Raw genomic sequence first — 19,756 nt, forward strand, 5'->3', positions numbered from 1 at the left:
GCGTTCAAGGGTCAACTGTATATGTGGCAAAGTTCGAGTCAAGAATTATTTATTTATTTATTTATTTTGCATATAGATATCCAGTTATCCCAGTATAATTTGCTGAAAGGAATGCCCTTACCCATTGAATCACCATGTTACCTTTGTCAAAAGTCAACTAATCGTATATGTATCGATCCATTTCTGGAGTCACTCTTCTGTTCCAGTTCAACAAGATGCCCCAGTTTTCTCCTTGAGATCATTTTACCGCACGTGCTATCGTGCCTCATTTAGCAGTGTGTTACTAAGTTGACAGAACGTGGTGATAGCTTTTCACCTTGCGTTTGAAGTGAAAAATTATTCCTTGGGTGCTGGATGAGTCATTTAACTGATGGAGGTCAATGGAAGTCCTCAGTTCGCTTGTTAGTTGATAAACGTTGCTGATTCTTCTAAGAATACAGGAAATGTCCAACTCCAACTCCTCTTCTGTTTCCAAAACTTAGTTCTCAAATCTCCATCTTGAACATTTCAAAGATGTGTATAATCTGGAAAAAAAATCTTAGGGGACCGGAAAGGGAGTCCAGTATGTTGTTCAACTTCTGTGTTCCTTATTGTTTTATTTTCTTGACTTCAGCCCTATAGACAAAACAGAAAGAGAACCTAAATAGGAATTGAGCAAAGCCCAGACATATTTCACAGAATTAGGTATTACTAAGTTAGGTATTACTACCAAGGAAATACTAGTTAGTGTGTGAAACCACGGATGGCAATGTCTGATTTCTTACACCGATAAAGAAGAGTTTTATGATGGAAGTAACACTGAATTACAGCAGTTTATATTAGGTTGTTACGTATATCAGAGGCAGGACTCTGTGGCTGCTGAAAGCCCTAATAATTGTAAAATCCTATGATTCTAAGTTATCAAATCATGTTGTGATAATTCAGTCTCCACAATGAGTTTCCAAATGACTGCATTTTGTTGTTTAGTTTTTGTTCTTTGGCTGGTTGTGAAGGAAAAGGTATATTCCCCACCTAGTGAAATTCAAGTAAGATTCAAGAAGCACATGATCAATTTGGTTAGAAAGGATATTAATGGCAAACATTAAGAAAATTATCTATTTCTTAGAGAGTGTATTAGAGTTCTCCAGAGAAACAAAACCAACAGTGTGTGTGTGTGTGTGTGTGTGTGTATGATGTGTATATATATGATGCGTATGAGTATACGTAATGTGTATACTTATATAAGATATGTACATATACACATATATATGATGTCATAGTTAATATACACACATATATATGATGTGTGTGTATGTACAGAGAAAGAGAGAGATTTATTTTTTTAAATCGGCTCAAGTGATGGTGGGAGCTGGCAAGTCTGAAATTTACAGAACAGGCCAACAAGCTGGAAGTTCATCCTGATGTAATGGTCTTGAGTTCAAATTCTATAGTTCAGCAGGCTAGAAACTCAGGCAGGGCTTCCGTGTTGCAGCCTACAAAATTCCTTCTTCTTTAAGAAACGTAGTCTTTACTCTTAAGGCCTTCAACTAATTGCATGAGGCCCACCCACATGATGGAAGGTAATTAATTATCTTTCCTCAAAATGTGTTAATCACAGCAACATTCAGATTGATGTTTGGCAACCAGTGGGACACCATTGCCTAGCCAAGTGGAAACATTAAAGTAACCATTATGGTTGGTTATGAAGACATTAAAAAATATGAACAAGTCAGGTATTATCAGGCATCGCACAGTATTAGCAAACTTTTCTTTCATTAGAAAAATATAATTATTTGCTACTCTGCTATTTACTTTTTGTTGATTTATTATTTGTTCTCATTTGTTTCAATAATATTAATGATAAGGAAATTGTGGAAATTTGAATATCTTTGAGTCATCCTGAGTTAAGGTATATATATATTTAAAGTCACAAGATTTAAAATCTTAAAGCACTTAAAGAAAAAAAAAAGAAGTTCTCAGCACAAGTGTTTCGAAAAGGTTAAGCGATCTGGGGAAGACATTAGTCTTATTTATATACAAAAGTAAGAATGTTTAAAAATATTCACAAACCAGTGCTATTAAACTAAATCTGTACATACTCTATACATCATCATAAAGATGAGGTTCTACATATTTGTTTACCAAAATGTACAAATTGATTTCTTATAATATTGAAATATTTATTATAATATTTTTAAGAACTCTTGACTTTGAAACTTGAGACTATGAATTTTTATTATAGGAAGCCACATTTGTTAAGATGTATTTACTCACTTAAAGTTATAAATTATGTTTGCCGTTTGCTGTAGAATGTAAAATTTCACTCACTATACATGTAATTATAAATATCTTAACTTTGACATCACTGAATTAGTTATCACTTTCACATAGGCAGCATGAAAGCCCTGGAGAGATCTTTGGAACTAGAAATATACCAAAAAACATTCCTAGTTCTCAAAAAAAAAAAAAAAAAAAAAAAAAAAAAAAAAAAAAAAGCAGGTAAAATAGATTAGAGAGTCTGAGGATTAATTTTTGAACACAATGCAGAATCTCAATTTTCTCTCTTAATAAAGGAATAATAGTGGACAATATTTAATAAGCATTTTATATGGGCCAGTCATTGTTTTAAGCATTATAAATGGTACTTAAGTTATCCTAGTTAACCCACAGTAGTTCTACCATAATTTCTATCTTCTTACAGATGAGTTGCAATGTAGCAGATATGCACCATCATACTCTATCTGAGTCCACACACTTAACCATACTGTCTCAGTAACAAGAAAGAAGGATAACAATAACTGGGAGGATGGAGAGCAAACGACCAGAGGCAGGGTAAGGGATGAAGAAATAACAGGAGAACAAAATAAGAAATTTTGGAATAATTAGGGTGGGAGTGTGCTCTGTTTTTGGCCCGTTATTCAATTTTGTTGAAAATAAATTTTAATTAGGCTGTTGTCTATGCATAGTTAACCCGAACCAGAAAAATCAATATCTCAGATCTACTACAACTTCATGCCACCACCCTAGACCTCAATGATACCAAAAATATTCTATATCCTCCCAAAGAAAAAACAAAAACTTCCATCCTGAGTCTCTAACTTTTTACAAATCCTTAGATCCTCTGGATATCTCCCTTTTTGTTTGTGATCCAGAGAGCTGAACGTTAGATCCACCCTAAATAATGGTTCCCGTGAAGCTTTTTTCTCTGACAAGATCCCTTTAGTTGATATATATTCATCAACTTCACAATTTTCTGTGAGTCAATCCTGAAAATTAGTTCACTTTAACTTCTAAGTGACATGCCATAAATTGTAAGGTTGGTGCAAAAGTAATTGGGGTTTTTGCAACTATTTTTAACCTTTTAAACTGCAATTACTTTTGCACCAACCTAATATGTGCATGCAAATCCATAAAACGACAAGTTCAGGACTACTGACAATCAAAAGCAAGCTCATATAAACCAAAGCCAAGACACAAAGTCCAAGAAGTTGGGAGAGTTTTTCTGCAGGAAGAGATTTCCTAGCTAAAGAGAGATCAAACAAAGGGATATGGAATAACATAGAAATCAGATGGAAAGGAAAGAAAGTAGAAGGATCAATATACAAAAACACCACTATGCCAGGAATGTTTCATATACAAACTAAGTTATTCTCCTAAGAAATATACTTGTATGTCATTGTCATTCACATTTACCAGATGTAAAGGAGAGGTAAACAAAATTTAGTAAATTTATGTAAGGTCATTTCTTATAAGTAATGGAATTAAGGTTCGAGTTCAGGTTTGTCTCACTCCAAATAATTTTTATTCATTCATTCACTCAGTTCATTTCATTTGTTCTCAAGTATGAGTTTCTTACACAGAATAGGTATTTACCAATTTTGAACACATGAGTTGTTGTATAGATATGTAAATAAATGACCAAATGAATAAAGTCTATGAGGTCACAGTCATCTGAATTATTAGTACCAGCTCTATTTTCAAATTCTCCCAAACTCCTATTCTGTTAGGACCCGGAAATATATTTCTGGATGACGAGAACTATATTCTGATCTTAGGTTAAATTTGGATTCTACTTCTTTGAGATAACACTTAGGTCTCCAGTGGAATCGCTAGCATGAAAGAAATATCTTTTCTCAGCACATTTATTAAGTTATACACTTTGCTCTATCTCACAAGAGATGAGAAGAAGCTAATCATTGTTTGGACTTTTGAAAAAATATCTTGTTTGGGACTCCAAGTTTGGATAGAGACCAAAAGAAGAAAAAAGAAAAAAAGAGAGAGAGAGGGAGTTAATTGTTTACCTATAGCAGTAATTTCAATATCTGGGGCACCTGGCGTGCATATATTCTCCAGAAAATCTACACCTTGCTGTTAAATGGTGTTTCTTAGGGAAAGCAGGACTGATGCATTTTTATGCCAAAGAAAACTGACTAAATGCACACAGAACACAGTGCAATATGAACTTGATCTCTATGTTACGTTACGCAAATTATTGTAAAATAAGCTGGCATGTTTTTATTTCCTTTGAGACACACTGGAAAGAGATGATCCAGAAAACAGGGAACATAACAATATGTTGAAAGAAAGGGGGAAGAAAGGACGGAGGAAAAGGGAGAGAGAGAATTTTAAAAGTAGCAACTTGCAGATTTCTGGTTGTAGCATAGGTTACTGGTGGATGAAAAAACTTCAGTTAGTGCTAGAAGATGACTTTGAAGGTCTCATTTTTTATAAATTGATGGGTGGCTCCTGCATTAGCAGATCTAGAATTTCCTTGGTAATAAAGATTTTAAAAATTAGATTTTTGAGATCCTAGAAATGCGACATGGTGATCTGGAGACCTCTGAACACAAATTGTTTGGGAATAAAGTGACTGATCTCTCCTGGAGAAACCATAGAATTGTCAAAGAAACCCAGTGCATCACGAGGGTTGAGGGAGGTCCCAGATCCATAGCCCAGAGACTGGAAACCACAGAGTCCATCGTCCCAAGCTAACAGTTCTGTCCTCTGGATAGACTGACAAGGAAGGGAAACAGGATGGCTGGAAGGTTCCCTGGCCAGCAGAAACTTGATAGACATTGGACAAAGGGAGTCACTGAGGTAACTCAATTCCTGGGATGAGAGGACTTTCTTTTTATAGATGGGTGATGTATTAATTTGCTAGGGCTGCTGTGACAAAGTACCATAGACTGAGTGGCTTGAACAATCGAAATGCATTGTCTCACAGTTCTGGAAGCTGGAAGTCCCAGGTCAGTGTTTTGGCGTGGTTGGTTCCTTCAGGGAGCTGTGAAGGAAGGATCTGCTCCGGGCTGCTCTCCTTGACTTATAGACAGCCATCTTTTCCTGTGTCTCTCCAGATCTTCTTGCCTCTATGGGTGACTATCTCTGTGTCCAAATTTCCCCTTTTGGATGACACCATTACATTGGATTCGAGCCTATCATAATGACCTCCCTGTAACTTGGTTACCTTTGTAAAGATCTTATCTCCCAATAAGGTCAGATTCTGAGGTGTTGGGGGTTAGGACTTCAACGTATGAATTTTGAGGGACACAGTTCAACTCCTAACAGGAGACAAGTAGTTATTAAAAGTAGAAAAAGAGGCACTTTAGAATATTGATTAGATGTGGTTTCCTAACTTCAGTTTTCCTTAGGTAAAATGAGGAATTAGACTGAATTTTCTCCTAAAAAACTTTATAAACCCTTACCACAGGGTGTGTGTGTGTGTGTGTGTGTGTGTGTGTGTGTGACTATATTTATATATAGTCAGCATGAGTAGAGTCCTCTAGCAGGATCCATCCTGGTAGAGTCCTCTGGGGTTTCACTAATCAGTTCTCTAATTAAAGTGAAATTGGTTTGCCCCTGCACAGACATGGCTGAATATGTTTTATTCATTTACTTAAGAGACACAACTTATTCCTTCCTCATTTATAGGATGAAGGTGGCTATTTTCACGGCTAATAATTCAGAAATCACCATGCAACACAGCAGGGGCCCCTGCCAACTCTCCCAACTCTCCGCCATCTCACATTAACAAGATACTTTGCTCTTTTATTTCTGTTCCCTAAGAAACCAGGCAGTCAAATCTCAGTTCATGAAGCGATAATCACATATTTTCAGTTGTCAACATGTAAAAATAATAAAGTCAATACTAAAAATGCCTTTACTCCTCTTTGTCATAAATATTGCTGAAAGTCTATTACGAGCAGAGACTGAGGAAAGGATGTCACCTCTGTTATCTAGGTCCTTTCAGTTTCGTAAGTTAAGAAGAGATGTAAAAAGCTGGGCTTCCTAAAGCACTCTGTAAGATCTATGGAGGCCAGATACATACACGTGTGAACACAGTGTCATCAGGACCATGGCTGCAAATCATCATGAAATGGCTTGCCTTTGGGAATATTTTATTAAAACACTGAAATTTCAAAATTTAAAATGGGAGCTGGAAACTTTTTTTTCAACAATTTCTAATTTAAACACCAATAAAACCAACTAAATTTAGAGCGTTTTAAGAGAAATGTAGAGAAACACTTAACTACTCTTGAAAATAAACAAAGAGGAGAATCGACTTTATTCAATCAATGAAACAAATAGAAAGGCTTCCTTTCTTTGAGAGTATTATCAGTTTAGAAAGCTAAACCAAGATGAATGGCACATGAAATAAAGGTAAGGAAGGGGGAAAAGAGAAAAAAGAAGAAGGATAAGAGAAGAAACACAGCACGACAGTACAACATTATACGTCATTAAGTCAGGAGATCATTTAGCACTGGTTTTGAAATGCTGATTTAGTCCCATAAAGTCTTAAAATGGTGCTTTCTACATGGTGTTGCAGTTGCTCTGTTCTTATTTTTACACGAGTGTGTTTTTTGAAATCCCAAGTTTCTCATTTAGTTATGAGCGTTTTGCTCTTTTACCAAAGAATGACTCAGACAATAAAAATGTACATGAGATACTTACAATAGTGGTTCTCTGATTTGATACCTCAGAGTCATTTGCGATGTGTTTTCTTTGTTTGTTTGAGCAAAGATGTACGTATATTCCTTACTAATTTCCAGGCAATACTCTGAATATTTGATATACATTACCTCATTAATTTTCATAATAACCCAGTGAGAGAGGTAGTATTATCCCCATGCCACATGTGAGAAAAAGGGGGGCATGAACAGCTCAGGTCAATAGCACAAGATCAGAGCGCTGGCAAAGGCAGTGCCGGGCTTTGCCTCCTAGGAGTAATGACAGCAGAAGCCATGGTTTTAGCCTCTCTATTCTACTGTCCCTCAGTTTCGATGGCATGCCCCCTCTCCAGAGCTACTCACTGGGTTGGTGAGATTCTGACATCTGGGTTTCAAGAGGCATTACTTAAACTCACCAGAGTTTCAAGTCTTGAGTGACCAGATGTAGTCCATTTCACAGTGCCCCAAGATTTCCTTATCTGATTGTTTTAAATTCCGGGTCTTCAAAAACAAATCAAATCCTGGTGTTAGGGTAAGTTAAAAAGTCAGTATCAAGAAAGATAACAAGAAAGAAAGATCTCCATACATAACACTTCCCTAGGAATGAACGGACTAACCTGTGTTTTATAGCTCTTTACTCTCACCAAAAGCTTAGTATACTTTGAATGGGACAGGACTTGCAAGGGAATTTACTGTCTGGGCACCAGTAATGTTGCCAGAACCAAATTTTTGCATCATAGAATTTGAGCACTGAAATAGGAAAATGAGCAAACCAAGTTCACACTGTAGTTTCCACTGCTAGTCCATGAGAAAAGCAAAACGAGAACCCTAAATTAGAGGTTTTCCCAGATGCTGGAGCTCTTTCCAGCTGTCTCCCACAGACTCTGGGATACCATTGCCTCTGCTATGTGTTTACCTCCCATCATCCACCAATCGCAGTGCTCAGTCAGCCAAATGAGCGACTAAACAGGGTCCACTCCAGAGAAAATCGGGCTCTAGTCCTGCTTGGGGCTCCTGCCTAATTACAGAGATGAACAAGTCTAGAATACAAAGAAACCTCACACATCCTCTACTTTCAAGCCTCTGAAAATCCAGAAACACCGCGGAATAACCTGTTCAGCTTCCTTTTTCCTGCTGTGCTCTCTACACCACCCCTGCCCATGTTTTCGCCTGCCACCCCACTTTGGACATAAAGGGAGTTCATGATCAGAAAGTCCTCCCAATCCTGCATTACTTTCTAGAGGTTAGATGAATAAAAGCAGAATAAATGTGGAGTTATGACCTATGTGCCACTTAGGCTTCAGTCAGCAAAGACTTTGGAAAGAAGGAAATGAGGCAGGGATGGGGACACCGCAGGAGCAGGAAGAGGCCAGACATCCTCAGAGCGGCAGGTGAGGAAAAGTGCTCATACACAGAGCATCTTCTCACATGAGCTCTGTCCCCTTATCTTACTATTTTCTATCAGATCAGGACTTGACACCAGCTGGGGAAATTTAAGCCCGTGGGTCTTATCTCATCCATGATTTCTGAGCAGAAAATCTTCCAAATCTGTAAATAGATGCAGTCAACCTTCACTCAGCTGCCCAACCAAAGAAAGGACAAACAAAAAGTAGTTAATATTTACATAACATTGTTTCAGGCTTTATTTCATTAAAGACATCTGCTATCTAACTTCCCTCTTCATTCAGTCGGCATGCATGTATGCAGTGCTGACCGTATGCCAACACACCGTTTCAGTTCCACTCATATAGTCAACCTACCATTCATCTGATTTCTAACTCAAAAGTGTTTTTTTTATTCTGCGTCCCAATTTTAGCTATCATAACCTATCAAACTTGCTCTTCTTCTCTCCTGAATTTATAGTGAGTCATTATTAGTCATCATGAGGCCATCTGCACAGTGTCCCTGGGTAGTGTCACTGTGTGGTGTCATGCAGTCTTTGTTCAAACCCTAAGGTGCTACAAAATTTGTCTTTAACATTCTCAAGCAACAGCATGGTAACAGCTATTGTGTCTATGTGACGGTATAAAGAGAAGGTGCAGCATATTATTAGTAAGAACTGCCCATTACAATAGAATTATAATGTTACAAACAGAAAATAGATTTCCTTTTCTCTCTTTGTTAATGTTGTGCTTTATATTCTTGGAAATACACTCGCTGTACAGAAGTGATTACAATTGTCAGGAATGATTTCACGGGGCACTGAGCACCTCCTGTGTGCTCCTGGCTAAATGTTAACCCTTTCATTTAAGGGAGTGATTTTCAACAATGGTGATACATCAGAATGGCATGTGGACCAGTGGCCTGAGAACGAGTTCAATCATCTGGGTTTTTAAAATCGTTCATTCATTTTCTAGTTGGTTTGTATGTTCTAAAATGACCCATTCTTAATTCTTTTGCCTATTCAGAACTAAGATATCTCTGATTTAAGCCTTTGACTACCACATAAAAAACAACTCAAATGTTGTTGGTGTATAAAGTAAGTAATTTAAGTCAGAGGATCATAAACATAAGACAGGTAGTCTAATTGACTTACAATTTGTTTCATGATTAATGTTTTATGTCATAATCCATCAACACAGATGCATGGTATTTTTCAATTACATGTGGAAGAATATCTTTCAAGTGCACAAAGGAACTTGTTTTCACATTGTTTTAACACCCAAAGACTCTCCATTCATCTTTCATTCTCCCATTTATGAAAGACACATTGACTAACAACAAAATTATACTGCAGGTTTGATAACTAATGGCAACTGAAGTTTGGCTCAGAGCTGGGTAAAAAAGAAGGCTGGTAGTTGGAACCGTGGGGAATTATAGGGAGCACGCCTCATAGGAATGGAACAGTTTGCACTCCGGGCAACTGTGAGCAAGGGAGCCCCTTGTCACCAGATTTTCAGAATGTTTAAAAGAAGTCCAAAACCAGATTTTATGTGAATCGTTTTGATTTTTTAATTTTGGCACCTAATTTTTAGAGTTTGATAAAAAGTCCATGGGGGCCTACACTTGAGTGATAAACAAACCCATGTAGGTTGGACTTGGATAGAGGAGTTGAGTTTGTGGTCTATTATTTTAACGGGTGCATTTACTATCACATTGATGGGAGGAGGGTGAGAGAAGGACATCAGAGCAGTCAGAAGGAGGTGTCACTATAGACAAACGTTGCTGATTCTGTTATTTTGATGAACATTGGCCCTACCTCCCGTCAGCAAAATGTCACTCTTACTTGTAATAAGACAAACATTTCCGAGAAATTCTTTGGAAAACAGAGATTTGAGCAAGACCTGGTCTTCACACCATTGCATGGACGAGGGCTTTTATCCTAGTGACTAGGAGCCCACAGAAAAACATTTAGAAATTTAAAAGTTCATAAGATAAACATTTTAAAAGTAGCTGTTTGATGTGAGTGCAGCTATTTCATCATTCCTTTGACTTGCAGAAGTCACCTATCGTGCTTCCTTTCTTTAAAATGACAAGTAAACATGCTTTTTTATTGAGGAAAAGTTGATCATTTAAACATACAAGGTCTGACAATTAAGTTTGCAAACTTGTTGCAATGATGTTTCTAAATTTGTTTTTTATATCAGAGGGATTATTCACTATGAATTTGTACCAACAAGACAAACAGTTAACCAAGTTTACTATTTGGAAGTGCTGAAAAGGCTGCAGGAAAAAATTCGACCTGAACTTTTTGCCAACAATTCATGGCTCTTGCATCACAACAATGCACCAGCTCACACAGCACTGTCTGTGAGGGAGTTTTTAGCCAGTAAACAAGTAAGTGTATTGGAACACACTCCCTACTCACCTGATCTGGCCCCCAATGACTGACTTCTTTCTTTACCCGAAGATAAAGGAAATATTGAAAGGAAGACATTTTGATGACATTCAGTCATCAAGGGTAATACTATGACAGCTCTGATGGCCATTCCAGAGAGTTCCAAAATCGCTTTAAAGGGTGGACTAGGCGCTGGCATCAGTGCATTGCTTCTCAAGGGGAGTACTAAGAAGGTGACTGTAATGATATTCAGCAATGAGGTATGTAGCACTTTTTCTAGGATGAGTTTGCAAACCTAATTATCATACCTCGTATATAGTATAATTTTATTGTATTTTTTTATTAGAGTTGCCACTCAGTGTCATAAGCCACAGCATTATGCTTCTTGAATTTCTGATATCACATATTTGACCTTTGGTGTATATTGCATCAGTGTATTTGTGTTAAAATAGTCGGGAAACATAATGATGTATTCAAATAATATGATAAATCTGTCAGACATCTTCTATTTTATCTTGAATTTGGAATGAGAGAGGGCAAAAGAGTAGTCCTGGGACTGTCAGTGGATCCAGAGAGGGGTCTATACTACCTCTAGCATCCAGAATCAACCTCAGAACTTCAGGGGGATTTGACCTTGAGAAAGATTTGAACCAAGACTCTGCTCTGCTGCCTGCTAGGAAGCTGCTAAAACCCAGGGTCCGTAGCCATTTGTAGCTGATCCTCGCACAAGTCCCCAGCCTCTGGGGACAGCAGCCTGGGATGTGGAGATGAATCAGGGACCCCTGGCTGAGATACACATAATCCCAGGCTGGAAGCACTGACTGAGAAGAAAGGACAGAGGACGTTACAGATGAGGCATTACTAATAACAAATGATGATGTTGAAGAAAAATTTTCCATGTTACCAAAAGTAATGTAAATTTTCTATCTACAGTTCAAGAGGAAAAACTGAATTATATTTCTGTTCATGATTTTCTACAGAAAATCATGTTAACAAGATCACTGCCATATGTAGAAGTGATCAAAGACTATGCAGCAAAAAATATAGAGGAAAGGTTATAGGTGATGCTAGTGATTATGAGGACACCAAATTATTGTTTTGATTTTTGACATATATGGTTTTTGTCAACTTGTAAGTTTTTAATTGTTAATGTTATTTTTATTCTAAATTAGCATCCATATTTATATCTACTATTATATTCATAATGTTGTATTCTTTTTCTTAAAGAGGACCCCTGAAATTATAAACTTCGAGATTCATAAAACCTGGATCCACTTCTAGTTCGAAAGCTAGTACAGTATCAAGTACCACAAGTAGGGAGAAAAGTACAGAATCTGTTATGACTTAGAAATGCTCAAAAGACATTCAAAATTTTGAGGTGGGGCTTTACAGATGTTGTGGGAGAGTAGACTGCAGGACATTTTATGAATATAGATCTATCATACAAAAGCCATTTAGTTCATTTTGAAACTGTTTTGATTGGATTGAATTAAGAAGTAGAGTATCTGTAGCTTTCCAGAGGGGTAGAAGAAAACCCTGGTAGTCTTGTCTCTCTCCACCCCATCCCTTGTTTCTTTACATCATCTCAATAGTGTCTCCCACTTTGTTTTTCTTCACAGGTGTCCCTGTTGCTCTCTTCTTGCTTTAGATTTGATTTCATTTTTCTAAGCACTAGATTTTAAAAAGGATTATTCAGGCTTATGTTCATTCCTAGTCACCCTTCTCAATTCCTTCAGCTTATGTTTAAGCATTCCCTCTAGACTGGATGTAGTGAGTGTTGCTAATAGTAAGTAATAGATGGAAAATTATATCAGGCAGTGTGACTCATTGGTTTAATGTAAGGATAATCTTTAGGAGGTTCCTCATCAATTTCGGATTTCTGCCTCTTGGCCATTGACACAAAAGAGAGATGACTGCATTGCAAGCCTCACCCTAGAAACAAAGTCTTCCCCAGGCAAAACAAGAGCAGATGTATAAGTACTAATGGACAGAGGAAATAAGAAGGACTTCCCTGGCCATGATGGAGTAAGCATTGCTTACATACCGTCACAGCACTTGTAACAGATGCAATTCAACGACATAGTGCTATAAAAACAAAATGAGTTCATTCTAAAATATAAGATGAAGAGAGGTAACTGCAATTACAAAGAGAAATACTGAGTTAGGTGTATTTAAACGAGGAACTTCAAATATGGAAAGGATGATACTGTACGGAGACACACCCCTTGCTGGGAGTATATAAATGCCACAGTCCAGGAGTAACATTCAAACTCAGAATCTTCTCTTTGTAACTCAGCTGAACTCACATCTCCATCAACATGTCCTACAACTGCTGCTCTGGGAACTTCTCCTCCCGCTCCCTTGGAGGCTACATGCGCTACCCAGGCTCCTGTTGTGGCTCTTCCTACCCCAGCAACCTGGTCTACAGCACTGATCCCTGCTCCCCCAGCACTTGCCAGCTGGGCTCCTCTCTCTACAGTGGCTGTCAGGAAACCTGCTGTGAGCCCAGGAGCTGCCAGACGTCCTGTGTGGTGTCCAGACCCTGCCAGAAGTCCTGCTACAGCCCGAAGACCTCCACGCTCTGCATTCCCTGCCCGCCAACTTATACAGGGTCTATGGGCTGTGGGTCCAGCAGCAGCTGCTCCCTGGGCTATGGATCCAAGATCTGTTACTCCCTGGGCTGTGGTTCCAGTGGGTTCAGACCCCTGCGTTATGGAGTCTGTGGCTTCCCTTTTCTGAGTTATGGATCTCGATCCTGGTGCCCATCCTATTTGACTTCTAGGACCATCCAGTCTTCTTGTTACAGACCATCTTGTGGATCTAACTTCTACTGAGGATCTTATTAAATTTCTAATCTTCTTGTCTGCTACCATCAATGCCTATACTCATAACTGTCAATATCTTAGTCATCGACAGGAAGAATTACCCTCTTATTCTCTGATTATCAAATTCTTACTTTGTCTCTGGCCTCAAATATAACTAAAAAACTTTATATTAAAAATTCTATATTAATGTACTAACTCAAAATGAAGTCTAAAGTCTGCTCTGGAGATGGAATTCATGTTATTGTATTTTCTTCCAAAATTGTATGAAAGATCAAAACATTATAATCTAATAAATTGATTGCTTCAAATATCTAGTTATGTTTATTATGGTTAATTGTTTATTGACTGGGGTTTAGATTTTGATAGATGAAAGAGATTGTAAAAACATTAATATGCACATGGAAATAGGTTTTGAAATCCTAAGAAGTTGGATATTTAAACTAATTGCTAGGGACCTCAGACATTTTTTCTTAAACTATAGGTAGTTGACTATAGGCAGAAGAGTCTTGTTTGAATATATAGACTTTAATAAATTAAAATCTCAGAATCAGGAATTCGATTGATCCCTTCCTCACGTGTATGCTAACAGGTGTAAGGTAGCTGAGTAGATGATATAAAAAATGCAGAGAACAAAACTAGTATTTTGATTTACATGGTAAGGATAGTACATGAAGGAAAAATGAAATAGAAGATAAATGACCATGATTATGTATGAATTTTTAGTAAATTTGCTTGAAATTACTCACTCTTTGTTGGTAAAATTCATCAAGTACCTGCATCTCACTGATGAGTAGTCAATATGATCTTCTTAGCTATATATGTGTAATGAGCAATGCTACGAAATTTGAAGAATATGTAATCATAAGGTTCACATTCCACCTTCATTTTTATTCATGTTTTAAACTAAAACTATAAATGTTTGATATCATCAAAACTGATGATTGAATGGGTATCTCAACAAAAATTGGAGAACAATTACCTCTCTCTCTCCCCCTCTCTGTAATATTTTTTGTTTTCTTGGGCAAAGTATTTCCAGAAATAGTAAAGTACAAAGACAAATAGCTTTGATAAGAAACTGAAAACTGAGAAGAAAGAATTAAAATATGTTCAATAAATATTCCCACCCTTTATTTCTTTAGGCTGTATAATAAGCCTTAGAGAAAGATATACATTATAAATTTTTATATTAAATTTAAGAAAATAGAGACAAAGAAAATAAGGAACTTATAAGAAAAACCTGTCCCATGACAATTTAGAAGATGGAGTGTACTTTGAATTGCAAAGACACAGGAGTATTGGAGGGAGGGTAAAGAGAAATCTGGGAAGATGAAATGGAATAAGCAATGCAGAAAAAACTGAAAATGCCTTGTATATTCAAGTGAAATTGGAAATTTAGTTAACTTAAAATTTAAGGCGATTCTATATGGTGTGGCAATGACAAATATGGTTAAAAATAGTTGATGGGTAACCATCACGTCATCATTTAGAGGCATTACATATTAAATCACAATTAATTCTTGTTTTCATCCCCTTCCATTCAAACCACTAAAATAGTATGGTAATAGGACACTCTTAATCTCATTTCTCTCATATTCTAATCAATCTTTCATATTTTATAAAATAACTCTTCCATCCAATGATTAGTTATAATTTTAAAGTTTATTCCTAATGGGGAATAAGGTAAAAAATCGATATGCTTACAAATGAAAAAAATATTTGGAATTAATGTCTTTTTTTTCCTAAAAAAGTCTAGACAAAGAAAATATATGTGAAAATGTCCAGAAATGACCAGGAACAACATGTAAGAGAGGTTTTAACATCAGTAACAACAACAACAAAAAGAACTCATAAAATTTGTTACTACTTTTAGATTAGGCTTGATGAATCAAAAAAAGGAGGCTGATGAGACTCATGAGTTTGGATAACAAAAATTGAAGCTTAGTAATTCCAATGGTTTTTGGCCAAAATTATCTAGGACTTGGAACAGCACTTTAGGAGTAGGTTGAACCGTAAATATTTAACCCTTCCTGTGAACAAAGTTCAGTTCCAAATCACAACAATACTTAAGTTAACAAGATGTAGGCATGAGCCTTAAATTATATCATTACATGGATATGATTTAAATGTAAATGCAGATATAGATTTATAGATAGATAGATAGATAGATAGATAGATAGATAGATAGATAGATAGATAGATACATATAGATATAAATGATACGGAGATAGAGATAGTGATAGTCTGATATGCAAGAATATTTTACCAGACTTCAAGAAGTTAAGAAATGACTAAATCCAACATATATACCATGTAGTAGAAACACACTTGCAAGAGATTTAGTAAATGGAAATATTAAACATAGATATTAAAATAACTACAATTTACATGCTTAGAAAATAAAAGGGTAGATTGAAAGTTTGGCAGAACACTGAAAAATATTAAAAGAACCAAGTAGAAATACTAAAATAGAAAAATGCAATAATTAAATGTAAAATTGTTGAGTAGATTAAAAAGAAATTAAATATAGCTGGAGAGAAACTTAATGATTGTTCACTAGAATATATTCACACTAAAAAATATTAAATAGGTCTTCAGATAATATGGAAAAGTCTAACAATTTCAACTAGAGTCCAAAAACAAGAGTGTGTCGTGTGTGTATACACGTATATGAATATAGATAGATGATAGATAAATAGATAGATAGATAGATAGATAGATAGATAGATAGATAGATAGATAGATAGATAGATAGATAGATAGATAGATATGAAGAGGCTCCCACCTAGACATCAGTTTGGATTCAAACTGATCAACAAGAAAGAAAAAGAGAAAATTTTAAATCAACTAGAGGGGAAAAATACAAAACTACAAGTTACCTTTAAAAAGTAAAAATAAGGTTGACAACTGAATTTAAACAAGGAAAAAAGAAAGGAAGGAAGGTAGAAAAGCAATTAAATCTCCTCAAGTTTCTGAAGAAAGAAAACTTTAAAATACTTGACTAAGTAGTATCTGTTTCAAAAATGAAGGGAAATGTAGACGTTTTCAGATAATCAAGAACTTACAGAATTTGTCACTAGCCTTCCAGCACTATAATATATAGTAAAAGTTATATATAGTGAAATGCAAAATGACCCCAGAGTACAGCAAAAACATGGAGGAAGGAATGAAGAGTAAACAAAAGAGATGTATTGGGTAAACTTAAGCCAATGTTACCTATAAAAACACAGACCCATACATCAATATAAATAAGCTTACATGAAATAAGCAGACATGAAATTAAAATGCAGAAAATCTTAGCATAGTCATACATAAATTGTGGTAAGGATGAATGGTGTTAAGATTTCTAGCATGCTTGCATTATATAGGAACTAGTAAAAGTATTAATTTATATTAGCAAATCAACATGCATCCTGTGATCTCTAAAGCAGCACTGTCCGATTTTGTGACGCTGAAAATATTTTTATCTCCACTTTCCAAAATTTGGTATCCATTAGCCACACGTATCTGTTGTGTTCTTGAAATATGGTGACTATGACTGAGGAACTGAATTTTAGTTTAATTTAATAAATATAAATTAAACTTAATATGATGTGGCTAGTGGCTACTTTATTCAATGGTATGGCTTTAGGTCAACCTCTAAATGAATAATAAAATGACATGCATCATCCTGGAAGGCTGACAGGATAATCGTTAAGAAATATTTTGCTTTATATCTAATAAATTTCTTATCATATAGCAAACTTTGAGATTAATAAAGCAGAATTGTCATTTTTTTTGTTTCTTTTGCTTGATATATCTTTTTACTTTTCCCTTTTGTTTCCTTACATTTAAGAAAAATCTATTTTAAATAGAAAACAGTTTTGATTTTTAGCCCCATCTGAAATTCTGTCTTTTATATGGATTGCTTAGTCATATTATTTTAATTTCATTATTAACACATTCAGATTTTTACATACGTATTTACTATTTTGTTGCCATTTGATTCAGCTTCTATGTTCCTTTCTACCTACTTTTTTTACCTACTGGGAAGTAATAAAATATTTTAGTGCTATAATATTAACATTTTAAGTTATTTTTAACAGGCTTTTAATTTTTAAGCAATTTAAGAGATTTTTATGGTCATTCTTACTTTATTACTGTTTACTTCTCCCTATATATTAAGAACCACAAACCATTTTATTAGTGCTGTGAACAATGAGTATTTAAACATAATTCATTTATATTTCAGTCCTCTTTTTCCTTTCGGCAATTCCTAATTTCCCTCTGAAATTATTGTCTTTCTAACTGGAGAGAATCCTTCAGTATTCACTTTAGCTCAGATTTGCCTGACATGAACAGCTCTATACAAAAATATATATATATATATATTTAGATTTCTTACAGTGGAAAAATAATCTTAAAAAAGTAGAGTAGGAAAACAGTTTTGTTTTGTTTTGTTTTGTTTTGTTTTCAATGAAAGAGAAAATTATGTGAATGGATCTGAAAGTAAAGATATCCAGAAGGGGCCGGCCTGGTGGCTCAGGTGCTCCTAACTCCGAAGACTGCCAGTTCGATTCCCACATGGGCCAGTGGGCTCTCAACCACAAGGTTGCTGGTTCAACTCCTCGACTCCCGCAAGGGATGGTGGGCTGTGCCCCCTGCAACTAGAAAATGGCAACTGGACCTGGAGCTGAGCTGCACCCTCCACAACTAAGACTGAAAGGACAAGAACTTGAAACTGAACGGCATCTTCCACAACTAAGATTGAAAGGACAACAACTTGACTTGGAAAAAAGTCCTGGAAGTACACACTGTTCCCCAATAAAGTCCTGTTCCCTTTCCCCAATAAAATCTTTAAAAAAAAATAATGAATACTGCCAAAAAAAAAAAAAAGATATCCAGAAAGTACTAAGGAATGGGAGCTGTTCTAGAAAAGAAGAGTCTCCAGAAAAATTGTAAATGTAAATGACAAGAGAGACAAGGTACATATGAAAAGCCATAAACTATATTGATACTAAACTTTTTATTTAAATTACACAGAGATGGAAAACTCCACAGAGTCACTACTTATCTCCTCTTTCCTCAAGAATATTTAACTCCTTGAGTCTCTTCACATGTGCACAAATTGGCATCTCTTTTTCAAATTAGTCTTTATTAGACTGATTCTGTTTCAAATTAGTCTTTCTTAGTCATTTTTACTCTAAACACTTGTCCTTGTTTATCTCTGTGACCCACCATGTTTCTTGGGGAATTTATCTATTTTCCTCTTTCCAATAGATTTGAGAAGCAATGTATTATATAATGAAATACATGGAAAATAATTTTAGGGAATGAAATAAATTTAGGGAAAGGAAATCACAATAACAAACTGGGTGCCTTCTATATTCCAAAGACATAGAGAAAAAGTGACTTCATCTCCATCCCTGCCATTCGAACTAAGCGTCCCTCAGCCAACATACAGGCAAATGCTCAATGATTCTGGCTAAAGGAGACAAGTAGGAGCTTTTCTGGTCATGACTAGATGACATTAATGGCATATAGTCATAGAATTTCTCACATTGGAATAGTTCATTGGCTTAGTGCTATAAAAACCCAATGAATTCACCCATAAACATGAGATGAAAGGAATTATTCATATGCCATTACAGAAAATATTATTGAATGACACACATGGAAACGCGAGAATCCATGACTGTGTAGAATGCCACACCCATGGCTGAGAATATAAAAATGACCCAGTCCAGGAGGTGACATTAAATTTCAGAATCTTCTCATTGTCACTCACATTTCCTGTCAATATGTCCTATGACTGCTATTCTGGAAAGTTCTCCTCCCGCTCCCTTGGAGGCTACCTGTGCTGCCAAGACTCCTTCTGTGGCTCTTCCTACCCCAGCAACCTGGTCTATAGCACTGACCGCTGCTCCCCCAGCACCTGCCAGCTGGGCTCTTCTCTCTACAGTGGCTGTCGGGACAACTGCTGTGGGCCCACCAGCTGCCAGACGTCCTGTGTGGTGTCCAGACCCTGCCAGACGTCCTGCTATAGCCCAAGGACCTCCACGCTCTGCAGTCCCTGCTGGTCAACTTACACAGGGTCTCTGGGCTATGGGTCCAGCAGCAGCTGCTCCCTGGGCTATGGATCCAGGATCTTTTATTCCCTGGGCTGTGGTTCCAGTCGCTACAGACCCCTGGGTTATGGAGTCTGTGGGTTCCCTTCCTTTGGCTATGGATCTGGATTCTGCTACCCATACTAA

At 36.4% G+C, this 19,756-nt stretch overlaps 2 protein-coding genes across 2 annotated transcripts; both read left to right on the plus strand.

Moving 5' to 3' along the window:
* The first annotated feature begins 12,969 nt into the window (after positions 1–12,969).
* On the plus strand, positions 12,970–13,535 carry LOC117037018 (keratin-associated protein 13-1-like). Its single transcript, XM_033132704.1, has one exon. It carries the CDS (start codon positions 13,020–13,022, stop codon positions 13,533–13,535), a length of 516 nt encoding a protein of 171 aa, XP_032988595.1. The 5' UTR covers positions 12,970–13,019.
* Positions 13,536–19,303: 5,768 nt separating this feature from the next.
* Positions 19,304–19,756, plus strand: LOC117037001 (keratin-associated protein 13-1-like). The gene has a single exon (XM_033132679.1). It carries the CDS (start codon positions 19,304–19,306, stop codon positions 19,754–19,756), a length of 453 nt encoding a protein of 150 aa, XP_032988570.1.

Source organism: Rhinolophus ferrumequinum, chromosome 2, assembly GCF_004115265.2.
Source record: "Rhinolophus ferrumequinum isolate MPI-CBG mRhiFer1 chromosome 2, mRhiFer1_v1.p, whole genome shotgun sequence".
Lineage (NCBI taxonomy): Eukaryota > Metazoa > Chordata > Mammalia > Chiroptera > Rhinolophidae > Rhinolophus > Rhinolophus ferrumequinum.

Coding starts and splice junctions, on each gene's coding strand:
- LOC117037001 (XM_033132679.1), top strand. CDS start 19,304: ATGTCCTATGACTGCTATTCTGGAAAGTTCTCCTCCCGCTCCCTTGGA.
- LOC117037018 (XM_033132704.1), top strand. CDS start 13,020: ATGTCCTACAACTGCTGCTCTGGGAACTTCTCCTCCCGCTCCCTTGGA.